The 15614-nt window shown below is 39.0% G+C and overlaps 1 protein-coding gene across 3 annotated transcripts; it reads left to right on the forward strand.

The window, feature by feature from the left end:
* The first annotated feature begins 4461 nt into the window (after positions 1-4461).
* Positions 4462-11833, forward strand: LOC149817986 (U-box domain-containing protein 43-like). Of its 3 annotated transcripts, XM_089984508.1 has the most exons (5): positions 4485-4750; positions 5292-5854; positions 5945-6254; positions 9808-11424; positions 11481-11833. In XM_089984508.1, the coding sequence occupies exons 2-4, from the start codon at positions 5306-5308 to the stop codon at positions 11388-11390; spliced, it is 2442 nt and encodes an 813-aa protein (XP_089840634.1). In that variant the 5' UTR covers positions 4485-4750; positions 5292-5305; the 3' UTR covers positions 11391-11424; positions 11481-11833. The 3 variants fall into 3 exon arrangements, with proteins under 3 accessions (XP_089840633.1, XP_089840634.1, XP_089840635.1); XM_089984507.1 differs by having other exon boundaries at positions 4462-4750; positions 9808-11833; XM_089984509.1 differs by having other exon boundaries at positions 4485-4759; positions 9808-11833.
* Positions 11834-15614: the final 3781 nt, after the last annotated feature.

Consider the following 15614-nt stretch of genomic DNA (forward strand, 5'->3'; position numbering starts at 1 on the left):
TGTGATGTGAATTAATTTATTCTAGTCAACCCATGTTGGGTTGGACCATGGGACCATTCCTAAGTGTGGTTACTTAGATGAACTTGACCTTGACCAAGGGCTAGGTGCCTTTCTCATTCCAATCAGCCGATTCTATGAATCGCTTTGAAAATCGATTTGGTCAAGTGCTTTTAAGGTAGTCTTTGGCATAGTGATTTTCATAGAAAAAAAAGTGGACATGCAAACCGTAAAAGAAAATGTATACTTTTGGATGTGAGAAAATGGTAGGAAAAGTGAAAGTATAAAAGGAAAATATTTAACTTTTCCAACAATTGCAAAGGAGAGGATTTTTTTTCAAAAAAAGTCTGACTTTTTATAAGAAAAAATTCTCCACCTGATGGGGTGAAGGAATTTTTTCTATCAAATTTATTTTTACATCAAGGCAACCATTCACTCTTAACACATCTCATTCCATGGGCTATTTTATATTATGACCAAATGTTGTCACTATGGGATCACCCTTTGATTGGCTATTTTTTAATAAATATAAAAATATCTAAAATTATTTTTTAATATTATTTTAATCACTTTAACATGTATCACGTTTTAATTGACACATAATATTTTTTAATTATGTTTTGCCTGATTAAGAACGATTCACTTGAGTATCAATAACTATGCAGGCTGATACTCTGACAACATTGATTGGGACAAACACATTTCATTTTATTGGTTATCACAAGAATTTACTCCATCTTCATCGACTTCCTCTCACCCACCACCATTTTCAGGTCTCTCCTTCATGTTGACCACCTCTCACTCTCTCTTGGGTGGTCGACCCACCTCTCTTTCTTTCTCTCTCACTTCTCTCATATTTTTTTATTTTGATTTTGTCATGCTTAAAAAAAAATTCATTTGAAAAAGTTATAAAACTTAGCATAAGCAAAATTTTCTTTTCCTATAAGATTTTTTTTTGCTTCCAAATGTAATTTAAAAGGTATCTTCATATAGCGATATTGTGCCTTATGGGCTTAACTCATTTGGTAGGAGGGACTTGTGAACGCTAAATTGATGAGATGTCATGAGTTCCAAACCCATTGATGTGCATCCTTTGCAAAGAGGCCAAAGTCCGGTGTACTTTCAGGCAAGGGAGACTTGAAGTTTTATTCCAATGAACTCCATAAATGAGACGTTTTTTTCCTAATTATCAAAAATGCCAAAAAAAACAGCTATGTTTTGAATATGGGTGGCAATGAGCTGGACCAGGACAGCCCGTAAATTGTATCGGCAGGCTCAGCCTGGTCAAACAAATTGGACAAGCTGGTTGGGACACTTGACTTACCGTGGCTTGGTCAAACTTAGCCCACCAAAGAGTCAACCCATGGCCTAACCTACCCTTATTAGGGCTTACTGTCAAAAGCTTGGTCTGTTAGAGAAAGATCTCATGATAACTTGAAGCAATTTCATAGGGGCCATGGAATTTTTACGCTGCCAGAACAACAATCGTAAGTACGGTAGGCATAGCCACCGTAGCTAGGTTTCTGATCTTGGAGGTGGTTTCTCTGTATAAATATAAAAAATATATATAATTTTTTGAAATTTTGCACATATATATATTTTTAAAAGGAAGGCATATTAAAACATTAAAAAATAACAATATATAAAGATGAAAATCATTTGATATCACGATCAAATCACAATGTATTAAAAGTTGTGATTTCTAAAAGCAATTGCTGAAAACTTGGGTCGGTTCTTAAAAAAATGGCTAAAGTAAATTCCATAATATACATGAGTATGGATACGTGCTAAATGAGTTTCTCAATGTTATTTTATTCTATTTTTAAATTCTTGGGATCAGTAGCTCTTGAAGTGTTCCTTTCCGACACATGGGTGGGTTTTTATAAGGTTCAAAAATCAATAGTCTAAAATCTTTATAAATTTTGAGGCTCTAAATATCATTTTTTTTCATCAAAAATACATGATCTAGGTATGGATTCCTCATAAATCTACCATGCTCAACACATTTATAAATGTGATCAAAACTGTTAAAAAATACCAAAAGAGAAGAAAAAACCATTTAGCAAGTATCATTTAACCTACCCATTTCTCTCTATATAGATATATATAGAGAGGCCCAATTCAAGATTCATGGATATAGCTGAAAGCATAGTGAGTGAGTCAACTCATGAGTCAAACAACTTATCTTGAATGCCCCCCCCCCCCATAACTGAGTCAGTTAAAAATCTGTATGAACTAAAACTCTATCAACTCTTAGGGATGACAGTGGATGTAGGGCACAAGGTCTCCACTCCTGCCCGTCTCAAAATTCTGTCCTCTATCTTCATTTTCATCCCTGCACGAGTTTTGATTTTAACCATCTAACCTCGTTTCATGTCTTCCATCCCTGGTCCAAACAAGGCGGGGTGGGGCCCGTTTCACCACGATCCACTACCATCCTTAAAGAAAGATGTTGAACTGTCGAAAAGTATTTTAATCATTTTACTAACGGGGACTAGGGATCGAGGATGAGGGATGGGGTGGGGCAGGGCAAAAAACGCATAAGTCCATCCCGGCATGGATTTTGATTTTAACCTTCATCTCTGTTTTATGTCCTCCACCCCCGGTCCAAACGGGATGAGGCGGGGCTCCGTTTCCCCCCTGTCCACTCTCATCCCTATAGTTGCAAATAAATAAATAAATAAAGCTAAACACTTGATGTACATGGATCTAAAGTCTAAAAGCAAAATCTAACTATTGGATCATGCTTAACATATTCTATTTATTATTGTCACGTATTAAAGTTGATTCAAATATGATGTTTTATACCATTTGTAAACCACTTTTATTTTCACGAATTGTGAGCAGTTGATTTTCACCATTTCAAAAATGAAATCTTATGATATATTAAACATAATCAAACCTTCTAATATATTAAATAAATTATGCTAAACACATCTGAACCGTTAGATTTATTATTTGGTGGCTAGATCCATTCAAACAAGAGCATGTACCACCCAATGGTATCAAGGTTCAGAACCACCATATATTTTTCAGAATTTTCCCCAATGTATTATTTATTCATTTATTTATGAGTTGCTAAGTCATCTGGCCTTCATCACTGGTTCCAGCTTCTCAAATTGGAGATCCAGTTTCGTGTTTGCCAACCATGATCAGACGTGACTGTGGTGGTCCAACCCAATCAGATTAATCACAATTTTCTTTCAAACTACGTGCTTATATAAAGAGTCTTCAAAAACCTTATTAGCTAAACAAGCTCATATCCATCAGCCCCAAGTGGGGTTGGCGTCTAAGCACTCGGTCATGGTACGATTCTCATGGGTGTCGCCCCTCTGTTCAAGTCAATGTGTAGCACAGGCCTAGCCTAGTTTTACGCTGCTAGCCCGATGACCATAGGCATAGCAAGCTGAGCCAGCCCAACCAGGTCTTCTTGCCGAGTGCAGTTTATTAGGGTTATAAATTCAAACAAAAAATTAGCAAGGAGAGACTTACATCAGGATTCAACCCACTGCCAACCTGGTGAAATATACATCAAGAAAAGGACCAATTAATCTTAAACAAAATTCAATAATATGCCTTTCTGATTACACAGGTGATGTTGATGGAGAGATCATCATCATTATCAATATCATCATCAAGTTTACATGATTCATTCATGACCTTTGACCTAAAGTTACTTAAAAGGACACCAAGAATTGGCTTTTGAAGGCAATGAAGAATATCTTGAGTAAAATAAAATCAAGAGCCCACAAACGGCTAGTTTTTGGGTAGCCATATTAAACCAAAGCCATCTGACAAATGGCAGATGCCCACAGCTGCCACTTGCCATGTGATTGATGCTGTTTCCTATCACTAAAGAGTGGAGGGATCCAAGTAGCCGATCCATTGACATGTCTCTGATCTCTGTCTATAGATAGAAATAGGGATGTGAAACGGTTTGGATTGGGATCGGATGTGACCGATGCCAGATTCGACTAATTAGATGTTAGTTAAATGGTATCAAATTCAGATTCAGATTGGGATGGTGAAAAGCTCGTACCATATCCGTTTTCTTTTACATGTAATCAAATTCGGATATTCATCCAATCCGGATAGTTGTTGGATTCAGTAGCAAAAAATCAAAACCATATAATTGGATATTGTTTTGACTTACCAAATCTTACTGAATGGAGTTGTAGGATTCGGTTAATTATCGGGTAAAATCTGATTCATTGACATCCCTGGATAGAAACATGGTGTAGCGTTCTCAGGTGGGATCTGGATCTGGGTCAATTGTGAGATCCAGATCCGGGTCCACGTATATACTGGCCCGGCGGGTGAATGTAAACACTTTGACTACCAAGAGCTTAAAGGCAATTCTACAGTCAACCTCTCTCTCTCTCTCTCTTACGACTTGCTTGTGGTCCATGGGTGATGGTGGTGATGATGACAATATGGTTGCCCCCAAACACCCACAAAATTCCCGTTTCCCCAACATCTCTCTCTGTAAAAGTGAGAAGAAAAAGAGAACAAAAAGATATCTCCTTCTCTGCAGTTCAACCCGATCCGTTGGTGAAATTGGATGGAAATCCATTCTGTTGTTTCTGCACGCCCCTGTACAAGACTTGGGTTGCGGAAGCGCCGATAAAGTTGTGGGTTTCTTTCTCCATCCTTCTTCGCGGTACCAACATAGAGGTCGAGAGATTCGTCCTTGCTTCACCGAAATTGTTGTTTCTTTGATCGTTTTTTGTGATGCTCCCCGTCTGACTGGAAGGTGAGACCGGTAAAAAAAATTTGGGTTCTCATGGGGATTGATGATTTGGGCATCCTTTGTTTGGTGTTGTTTTTTTAATTTGGTTTTGATATTCTAGGATGGTAATTGAAGCGCTTCGAATGATTGATAGTCTTTTCTTTGTTCACTATTTTGAATTTTCGGTTTCCTTTTATAGCTCTTAATTTGCATGTTTGCTGCCATCATTACTTAGGTTTCCTATTTGTTTCTTGAATTCAGTTGATTTTGGGATTGTAGGTTTTGGGTGCAAATGGTTTATAATAAATTTTTTTTTATGCTTCTTGGGTATATTTTGTAATTGTTATTCATTACCCATAAGAAATGGATGATCTAGTTGTCATGCCGTTTGCGTTTTAGATTGCATATGGACACTTGGAGGGGGAATTTGGTGTTAATTAAATACATCTCATGCAATAATATTGATCAACGCCTACGCATTTATGCGGATTTTGTTTTTTTGGGCGGTTTAGCTTTTCAAATCTGGGGCAGTTCTTTTAATTCCCCATTGTTTTCATTTTTGTAGTGTTTACAAGAGAAATGGCTGATGGTTGTAGTTCTGATCTTGATAGCCAGTCCGATGACAGTTATAACTTTGGAAGTAGGCACATAGAGCCGATATACGATGCGTTTATTTGCCCTCTAACTAAGGAAGTTATGCGTGATCCTGTCACTCTAGAAAACGGCCAGACTTTCGAGCGAGAGGCAATTGAGAAATGGTTCAGGGAATGCAGGGAGAATGGGAGGAAGCCTGCTTGCCCATTGACGTCGCAAGAACTGGGTAGTACTGATCTCAAACCCAGTATAGCTCTTCGGAACACAATCGAAGAATGGTATACAAGAAATGAAGCTGTTCAGCTTGATATCGTTAAGGGGTCGTTGTATGTGGAGAGCCCGCATAAGGAGGTGCTGAATGCCTTGAAGTCCATCCAACAGTTGTGCCAAAAAAGAAGATCAAATAAGCATGTCATTCGCAACGCTGAATTGATACCCAAGATTGTTGACTTGTTAAAGAGTAGCAACAAGACAGTGAGATGTAAATCACTTGAAACACTTCGGATAGTGGTTGAAGGGGATGATGACAATAAGGTTGTTCTACAAATTGCTGAGAATTTTTGCCTAAGATTTATAAACATATGACGTAAACATGCTCATTTGTCAAATTTTGCAATCTTTCAGGAAGCTCTGGCTGAAGGCAATAATATACGTACTGTTGTTAAATTCTTATCACATGAACATTCCCAGGAGCGGGAAAAGGCAATATCTTTGTTGTTTGAGCTTTCAAAATCTGAGAGCTTGTGTGAAAAGATTGGTATGGTACCTGGGGCGATTCTTTTATTGGTTGGAATGTCTAGCAGCAGATCAGAAAATGTGTCAACTGTTGACAAGGCGGAGAAGACATTGGAGAACCTGGAGAGCCGTGAGGGAAACGTACTGCTGATGGCTGAAAATGGTAGACTTCAACCTCTGCTTAGACTCCTCCTTGAAGGTACCTCATCTCTTCTCATGTTCCTTTGAAAGTTGTCTACCAAATGCTTCCCTCCATCCTTCAGTTTAACTTTTGTGTATTGCTTGGTAGTACAATTTGTAATGGTTTCGCAAAGATTGTGCTTGCTGTATGTTTGAACTAATTTTCTGACCTTTTTTCTTAGCATTGTTTGCTGAGTTCTTGGAAACTCATTCTTGCTGCTTTTCTATAGAATCATTTCCCCCATGCTTGTTGATTCCTGAAGCTAATTTGTGCTTTTTATGGATATGAGTGAGACATTTTCTCCATTAGAATGCTTAGAAAGCTTGTCATCATCCTCCAAAAATTGTAAAAACACTGTACCCAGTGTCACAAACATCTGTGTGATCATGCAATCATGGCTTGCCTTGTCCTGTCCAACAGTGGCTTGTTGGAGTAACATGATATGATAGCAAGAAACTAAAATAGTCAAGTTACATGAAGTTAAAATTAGTGTTTCTCATATGAGCATGCTATTGATAGTATGGGTTCATTAGAACCATAAAGTGGCATTAGTTCATTCAATTACAACATAAGATGGTATAGGGAAGAGAAGTTCTTAAGGGTGTGTTTGCATGTCAAACAAACCAATTCTTTAAAGAAAGTAAATCTGCAAGAATTTTAGTTTCCATTCATTTGCTTTCTACAGTGGTTACAGATGCTATGAGAGGAAAGTGACATAAATAAGCTTTCTACCATTTGCAAGTGCACCATAGAAAATCCTTGCAACATTCTTAATATGATCTACTTGCTCATGCATGTTAGAATTGTGTCCCTTGTACTATTTTGCCCAAGTATGATTAAATCTGCATAAACAATAAATATGATATGCCAAAAATGATTTTGACCTGATTTTTGGTGACCGAAAGCATGCAAAATGATTAGTACACCATGTTCATAGGTAAAGTGGGAGATTTGATAAGTTGAGGATTGCCATTTGTTGTAACAATAATTGGCAAACTCCATTAAAACACTATTTCTCAACCCTAGTTGCCTAACTCCAAATTAAAGGCATACTGAAGGCAAAGTTGCAAAGGAGAATGGGAGTGTGAGCAAAGTCTGAGAGCACATTGATGACAGGGGACTGCTTCTTCTGAGGAGGCTTGGACAGAGGGGCTACAGAGGGAGTACAATCAAGCTCTTCTTCCACCTTGCTTGTCACCGGGGAAAGAGGTGTTTCTTTGAGTTCCACAGCAAGTTTTGAGCAATGTAGATGGGAAGGATTTGCCCAAAGAGAGATTAAAAAGAAAAATGGTGGACATTGGAGAGACAAGAGAGAGGGCCAAACTGTCCAGATGGAGGATAGAAGAGGAGGGAGGAGGAGGGTGAGATGGAAGGAAAGAAGAGAGGCTAGTGCGAGAGATTGCAAGGAGAAAGATGGAAGAAGGAGGCAACAAGGGGAAGGACTTGTTCCAAGTTTTTTTCCTGTGATGAATGTGATAAGAACAAACAGTTCTATAATGAACTATGTGCACCTTAGCTGACTGAATTTGGCCCAGAAATGAGTAGTAATGTCCATAATAGCAGCCTGAACAGGGATTTTCGGGTGATATGTGGGGTGTTGTGCAACCTAACTCAAGCCCTTAGGGTCACAGTAATAGTCAGATGGGGTTCTTTTATTGTATCTAGGTTGGGATCTTTGGATCATATCTGTAATTCATTTTGATCGGAATATCATTTTAGTTTTCTGCTTGCTTCTCATAATTCTTAACATATGTACATATTCAAGGATTGGTGTCTTTTTGGATTATCTGGTAACCTATGTCACAGAAGTACGGTACATCGGGTACGACATGGGAACTTTTAAAACTATGGGTATGGGTGTATGGCTATATATAATTATATATATATATATAACAAAATTATAAAAAATTTAATTTTCTATTAAATGCGTTGATGTGCTCTCTCTCTCTCTCACACACACACACACACATATTCAGGCACACAAGTTGTAACAACACAATGACATTTGGTACTACCCATTTTTTAAATGAATTAGATGTTTCTTTCCTCTCAAAAACAAAATAATTAGATGTTTGACTCTATCTGACCAATCCCGTACTAATAATATTTATTATTTAGAAGATAATCTTGTTTTTATTTTCTTACATATTATAAAATTTGATATTATTTTATGATTTATTTAAAATTGGATATAGTTTTTGATTTGCTGAGATTTTCTGGAGATTTACCCAAGGAAAAAAATCTTTCCAAAATATCCTGAGATATTCCCTTGCCAAGGATTTCTCAAGAACAGCATTTCTGACATCGGGTTCATCTAAAATGACTAGCATTTGCATCAGAAAAGTGTGATTGTGACTGCTGACTCAGAGTTGGTGTCTAGATTGGAAACTGTAAGTCACTTGGATATTAATCATCTTCTCCATCAAGTATTTATCACTGTTGTTGTTAGTGGCTCATCCATAGCTGTTAATGGTACAATAAGAAGTTGCCAGGAAAAGAGTTGTGGTTGCTTCCAATAATGCTGTAAATATGGAGAATACCCATGAAATGTGTACCAGCTTCAAACTTATGGTGAATATTTTCCTATGATTCTGGTTAAATTATTGCTTTATCAGTGGATATCCATGAATTGTTAGTAGAGCACAATCCCAATTCAAGACATGTAAGGTTGTAGAGTTGGTCTACTTTGCTCCCTGCTCAGATGGTTCAGTCTTAGGATCCCACAGAGTGAAACCTAGGATTGGGTGGAAATTTCTTGATTATAACTTCTAATTACAACCCCTTCCCGATCAGAAGCGTCCAGGAAGGTGCTCCAAGTTCTCTAAGATGTTTGATTGGTTGGTTGGCCAAGGGCCAGTGATCAGCCATCAATCAGGATTTGTAACCAGTGCTATCAAAATAGCATTCTGTCATATGATACGAATGTTGCAATCTTGCATCAGAAAAAGAGATGTATCAGACCATGTCAGATCTGTATGATTTGTCCCTTTTTCGGTATTTGAAGTCTAAAACCTTTCATACATTTCTTTTTATTCACTGGATAACTTGATATCTGATATTCATAATAGGTTCGATCTCGTCCAAGTTAGCTGATATTTTCCCATTCTTTTCTATGTTTCTCTATTGTGTTGTCATTCATAATGATTCATTATTTTCGTAGACAAAGTGTTTGGGTTTATCTTTTCATTCTGCTGTTTATTGCTTTCTCTCCTATTGGGCATGCATCTAATAAAAAACTTGTGTCAGCTTTTACACTCTGAAAAAAGTTCCCTTCCACTTTTCCTTTTAGTACCTTGTTGGTGCACATGTTTGACAATCATCCGTAGGCAAGTAGCTTGCTTTGATGATGCACCTTGTTTTTTGGTTCTAATCATGAATTGGTTGTTGCAGAATTTGACCTTCTAAAAATAAATGTAACAAAGTTTTTATATTTTCTTTAATTGTTTTTAGTTCTATCTTTTATGACATATTCTCGCATTTAATAATGAATATACAAATTATATTATCAGTGTACGTTATTGTAACTGATGATGTAATGCATCATTCGAACATTTGCTTTGAAATTTTTCAGGGTCACCAGAAACCAAGATTGCTATGGCTGCATATCTGAGCGAGTTGGCTTTAACAAATGATGTTAAGGTACTTGTTGCCAAAACAGTGGGAGGAGCACTTGTTGACATCATGCGAAGTGGCAGTACTCAGGCTAGAGAAGCTGCTTTGAAGGCACTTAACCAGGTATCATCATGTGAGGCCGGTGCCAAGATTCTCATTGACGCTGGCATCCTCTCTCCCCTTGTGAGAGATCTGTTCACTGTTGGTTTCCACCAGCTACCGATGAAGCTGAAAGAGGTCTCAGCAACCGTTCTTGCCAACATCGTGAGCTCAGGGTTCAACTTTGATTCTATCCCTCTTGGACCTGATGGCCAGACTCTTGTGTCGGAAGACATAGTCCACAACCTTCTCCATCTTATAAGTAACACTGGGCCTGCTATAGAGACCAAGCTTCTTCAGGTGCTTGTTGGGCTGACTGGTTCTTCTGCAACCGTTCAGAATGTGGTCTCGGCCATCAAGAGCTCTGGTGCCACAATCAGCCTTATCCAGTTCATTGAAGCTCCACAAAGGGAATTACGAGTTGCTTCCTTAAAGCTTCTCCACCAGCTGTCTCCTCACATGGGTCAGGACCTTGCTGATGGCCTTCAGGCCACGACCGGACAGCTGGGCAGCCTTCTCAAAGTAATATCTCTTAATATTAATGGGATCACAGAAGAGCAAGCAGCTGCAATTGGCCTGTTGGCTGATCTTCCCTCTGAGGACTCCAACCTCACTATGAGGTTACTGGACGAAGGTGCCTTCGAGACTGTTATTGGCCAGTTAATCAGAATTCAGCAGGGTGAGATACGGGGTGGCCGCTTTGTCACACCGTATACAGAAGGTCTTGCGCGTGTTCTTGCAAGGGTCACTTACGTGCTACCAGAAGAACGAGATGCAGTGAGGTTAGCACAGGAGCATAATCTTGCAGGTTTGTTCACAGACTTACTTCAACCCAATGGGCTCAATGAGGTGCAGAGGGCATCAGCCACGGCACTGAAGAACCTTTCCTTGGAGTCAAAAAGATTGAGTATACAACCAGTGGTGCCTAATCCTGGCTTATGTGCTTCAATTTTCGGTTGTTTCCAGAAGCAACCAACTGTAACCGGTATCTGTAGGCTTCACCGTGGCATCTGTTCTTTGAAGGAGAGCTTCTGTCTTCTTGAAGGGAGGAACTGTGTCTCCAAGTTGGTCTCATGCTTGGACCACCGAAATGACATGGTACTGGAGGCATCACTGGGAGCACTTTGCACATTGTTAGCTGATACTGTGGATATTGAGCAGGGAGTGCAGGTCTTATGTGAAGTAGAGGCTGTCAAACCAATTCTGGATATCTTGCTTGAGAACAGAACTGAGGGGCTGAGACACCTTGCTGTTTATGCAGTAGAGAGGCTTCTGAGGGTCGAGGCGATTGCCTATGATGTGTCTGGGGATTCTAATGTGAGCACGGCACTAGTGGATGCGTTCAAACATGGGGACTTCCGGACGCGGCAAATTGCCGAGAGAGCACTGAAGCATATTGACAGGATCCCCAACTTCTCCAGTGTGTTTCCAAAAACTCAGTAGCATTATGGTATGATTGATTATTTTTCTCTTGAAGGCCGTAGCTCTTGATACTTGATGGGTTGCAGAAAGCCGATTATCTGTCTATTGAAGGCCGTAGCTCTTGATACTTGATGGGTTGCAGAAAGCCGATTATCTGTCTATTGAAGGCCATGGTTTTTTATATTTGATGGGTTGAGGAAAGCTGAAGCTTTGAACTTCATTCTCTTCAGGGGCTGTTCTTCTATAACCCTGCTCTGCTACGCTGTTGGTGCATGATGTCTGTCTTTGGTCTTTCACTGGAACCCTCCAAGCACTGAAGTATATCCTTGCCCATTTTCTAGGACCCTCTCCCTCTCTCTCTCTCCCGTGTGTGTGATTATTTGTAATTCTTATTCAGATAAATTATGTTGTAATTTCTAGTTCTCATGTTTGACGGATGGCATGGCATTTGATGTTTTCTCAAATCCAAGCTTTTGAGTTTCAATCAATAAAAATGGCAGGGGGACCTCAAGGGTTTTACTGACCAGAGGTCCGTTAATGTGCGGCCGGTGAATGGGGTTTTTTCCATTGGCCTAGCCAAAACCCTTCATTAGCACCCCCTACTGCGGTGGGCAAATGAGGTTATATTGTCTACATCTTATTCATTAGTTATACTCGATCCCCATCAGATATCTCACCTGATGAAAATGTGCATGGGTCCTCACATTTCTCAACTTTGGACGTACGGCTTCCAGATGGGGTGCAGTGCAGATTGAACATAACCCATGATCTGTTACCTATAATATGACCTGGTCTCTCTCTCTCTCTCTCTCTCTCTCTCATGGCATGTTGATAAAAGCCAGCTGTGAGTTTCATGTTATTATCGTCTTTCTACCATTTTTGTTAAAATATCAAACTCTTCCAGTAGTTTCACTTGTTAAACAACAACTACGCCTTCATCCCAAAACAATTGGGGTCGGCGATATGAACCAACAAAGAAAATCATTCTTGGTCTTCCACATGAATCCTTCTCCTCCAATCATTTCTATTCAATGCCATGTCCTTGGTGAGGTTCAAAGCATTCATATCCTTTCCTATCATCTCCATCTAAGTCTTCTTAGGCCTACCTCGACCTCTTTTAACTAATATATTTTCCCATTTCTCCATCCTTCTAACTGGAGCATCATTAGGCCTTCGTCGAATATGTCCAAACCACCGTAAGTGATTCTCTCTCATCTTATTTTCAATGGGTGCAACGCTCACCTTCTTACGTATCCCCTCGTTCCGAATCTTATCTTTTATTGTATTTTCACACATCCATCTAAGCATACGCATCTCAGCTATACTCATTTTTTGAATATGATGTCTCTTGGCAGCCCAACATTATGTACCATATAGTAAAGCGGGCTTAATAGTCGTCCTATAAAACTTTTCCTTCAACCGCAATGGCATTCTACGATCGCACAACACTCCAGTTGCACTTTTCCATTTCATTCACCCAACCTTTATTCTATGATTTACATCTACATCAATTTCTCCATACTTTTGAATGATAGATCCCAAATATTTGAAAGAATCATTCACCGGTATATCTTGCTCACCAAGCTTCACTACACTCCCATCACTACTTCGTTGCTTACTAAACCGACATTCCATATATTCAGTCTTACTCTTACTCAACTTAAAACCTCTAGCTTCCAATGTCTGTCTCCATAATTCTAACTTAGCATTAACCCCAGCTCTAGACTCATCAATCAAAACAATATCATCAGCAAACAACATACACCACGGTACATTTTCTTGAATTGATCTCGTAAGCTCATCCATCACTATCGCAAATAGGAAAGGGCTTAAAGCAGATCCTTGATGTAACCCAACCGTTATCGGAAAATTGGTTGTCACCCCTCCACAAGTGCGGACATTGGTTACTACTCCTTCATACATATCTTTAATTATACTAATGTACTTGAGAGAAACACCTTTCTTCATCATTGTCCACCAGAGAACGTCCCTAGGTACTCTATCGTATGCCTTCTCCAAATCAATAAAAACCATATGCAAATCTTTGTTCCTCTCTCTATTTATTTCAATAAGTTGTCTAAGAAGATGTATAGCTTCCATAGTTGATCTTTCGGGCATAAAACCAAATTGATTCTCCGATATCATGACAACCTTCCTCAACCTAGACTCAATCACCCTCTCCCAAAGTTTCATAGTATGACTCATGAGTTTTATACCACGATAGTTTATGCAATCTTGTATATCACCCTTATTCTTATATAGAGGCACCAAAATACTCTTCCTCCACTCATTAGGCATCTTATTTGTCCGCCAAATCTTGTTAAAAAGATTTGTCAACCATTCTAAACCTTTCTCTCCTAAGCATTTCCAAGCCTCAATAGGTATACCATCTGGGCCAACTGCCCTTCCTGATTTCATTTTCTTCAAAGCCTCTACAATTTCTTTCTTTTGAATCTTGCGCATGAAGTCACGATTCATCTCATGAAAAAGAATGGAGAAGTCTCCAAGATCCTGAGCATGACTTTTATTAAATAGCTTATCAAAATAATCTTTTCATCTCTCCTTAATCTCCTTATCTTTGACTAAAACCCTTTGCATTTCATCTTTGATACATCTAACCATACCCAGATCTCTCGATTTCCTATCTCTCATCTTTGCAAGCCTATAAATATTCTTCTCGCCCTCTTTGGTATCCAACTTGTCATAAACCTCATTATATACCTTATCCCTCGCGTTTCGAACTACTTTTTTAGCTTCCTTCTTTGCTATCATATACTTCTCCAAATTCTCATTATCACGACTCTTAGATTTCTATAACACTCTCTTTTAACCTTAATAGCTAATTTGACATCCTCGTTCCACCATGATGTATCCTTACCTAGCGGTGCACCGCCTTTAGACTCACCCAATACCTCCTTAACCACCTTTCTCATGCCACCCGCTATCTTATTCCACATTGAGTCTGAATCCTCCTCGAGACACCAATCAGCTTCCTTAACTACCTGCTCTACAAACATTCTTTGTTTAGCTCCTTTCAGTGCCCACCACTTAATTCTATGATCTATCCTATGTCTATCCCTTTTGCGGCATTGTCTAATTCTAAGATCTAAAATTAAGACTCTATGTTGTGTAGCTACACTTTCTCCTGGTATAACCTTACAATCGATGCAACAAGCCCTATCTCTCTTTCTAAGTAGAAAAAAAATCTATCTAACTCGAATTAACCCCACTTTTAAATGTTACTAGGTGAGACTCCCTCTTCCTAAACCAAGTGTGCTAAGATCATATTATAGGACAAACCAAAATCTAAAATCCTTTCTCTACTTTCGTTTCTTTCTCCTGTACCATAGCCTCCATGGATACTCTCAAATCCATTCCTACTAATGCCTACATGTCCATTAAGGTCATCGCCGATGAAAAACTTTTCACCATAAGATATCCCTTGTACTACTCCATCTAAATCTTCTCAAAATTGATGTTTAATGGAATCATCTAAACCTACTTGAGGTGCATAAATACTAATAATATTAATAATATATGTACCTAATACTAATTTAATAAGTAAAATCCTATCACCCTTCCTACGGACCTCAACTAGATTATCTATAAACTCACGACTCTTAACAATCCCTACTCCATTCTTATTTCTATTTATTCCTATATACCAAATCTTATATTCCCGATGTTCTATCACTTTTGCCTTCTCACCTACCCATTTGGTCTCTTGTAGACATAAAATATCAATCTTTCTCCTACACATAACATCTACTAACTCTACCAACTTACCCGTTAAAGACCCTATGTTCAAAGTGGCTAACCTAATTTTATAGTCTTGGACTAACTTCTTTACCCCCACCCGTCCAACAAAGTGAGGAAACCCTTGCCTATTAGACACCACACCCGGGCGCCGGTGTGACGCGTCGCTTTCGGGCGACGACCTAGCAACCCTTGCCCATTTATCACGGCCTCCAGGCCTATAGAGTACAACACGTTGCTCAGTAGGGAACGCCCCAACGAAATTCTCATATTGGTTCATATTCATAGGGTAGGACTAAGTTTTTATGCTGGCTGTCATTGGCTTACCGCAACCCTCCTCTTTTATCCGGGCTTGGGACCGGCAGTTTATAACTAAACAATTATACAACGGAGTTAGTAGTTCCACTTGTTGAGAACTCATAAATCAGATAGTTGTAACTTTCCTTATTTCGATAGCAATCTTTCACCATCCATCTTCTCCTTGAATTT

The sequence above is a fragment of the Nuphar pumila genome, chromosome 13, assembly GCF_984573655.1.
Source record: "Nuphar pumila chromosome 13, dmNupPumi1.hap1.1, whole genome shotgun sequence".
NCBI lineage: Eukaryota > Viridiplantae > Streptophyta > Magnoliopsida > Nymphaeales > Nymphaeaceae > Nuphar > Nuphar pumila.

Bases quoted from the DNA above. Each gene is read 5' to 3' on its own strand.
- LOC149817986 (XM_089984507.1), top strand. From the start codon at position 5,306: ATGGCTGATGGTTGTAGTTCTGATCTTGATAGCCAGTCCGATGACAGT. The intron at 5,855-5,944 runs GTTGTTCTACAA...GCAATCTTTCAG, and splicing joins AAGGGGATGATGACAATAAG to GAAGCTCTGGCTGAAGGCAA. The intron at 6,255-9,807 runs GTACCTCATCTC...GAAATTTTTCAG, and splicing joins GCTTAGACTCCTCCTTGAAG to GGTCACCAGAAACCAAGATT.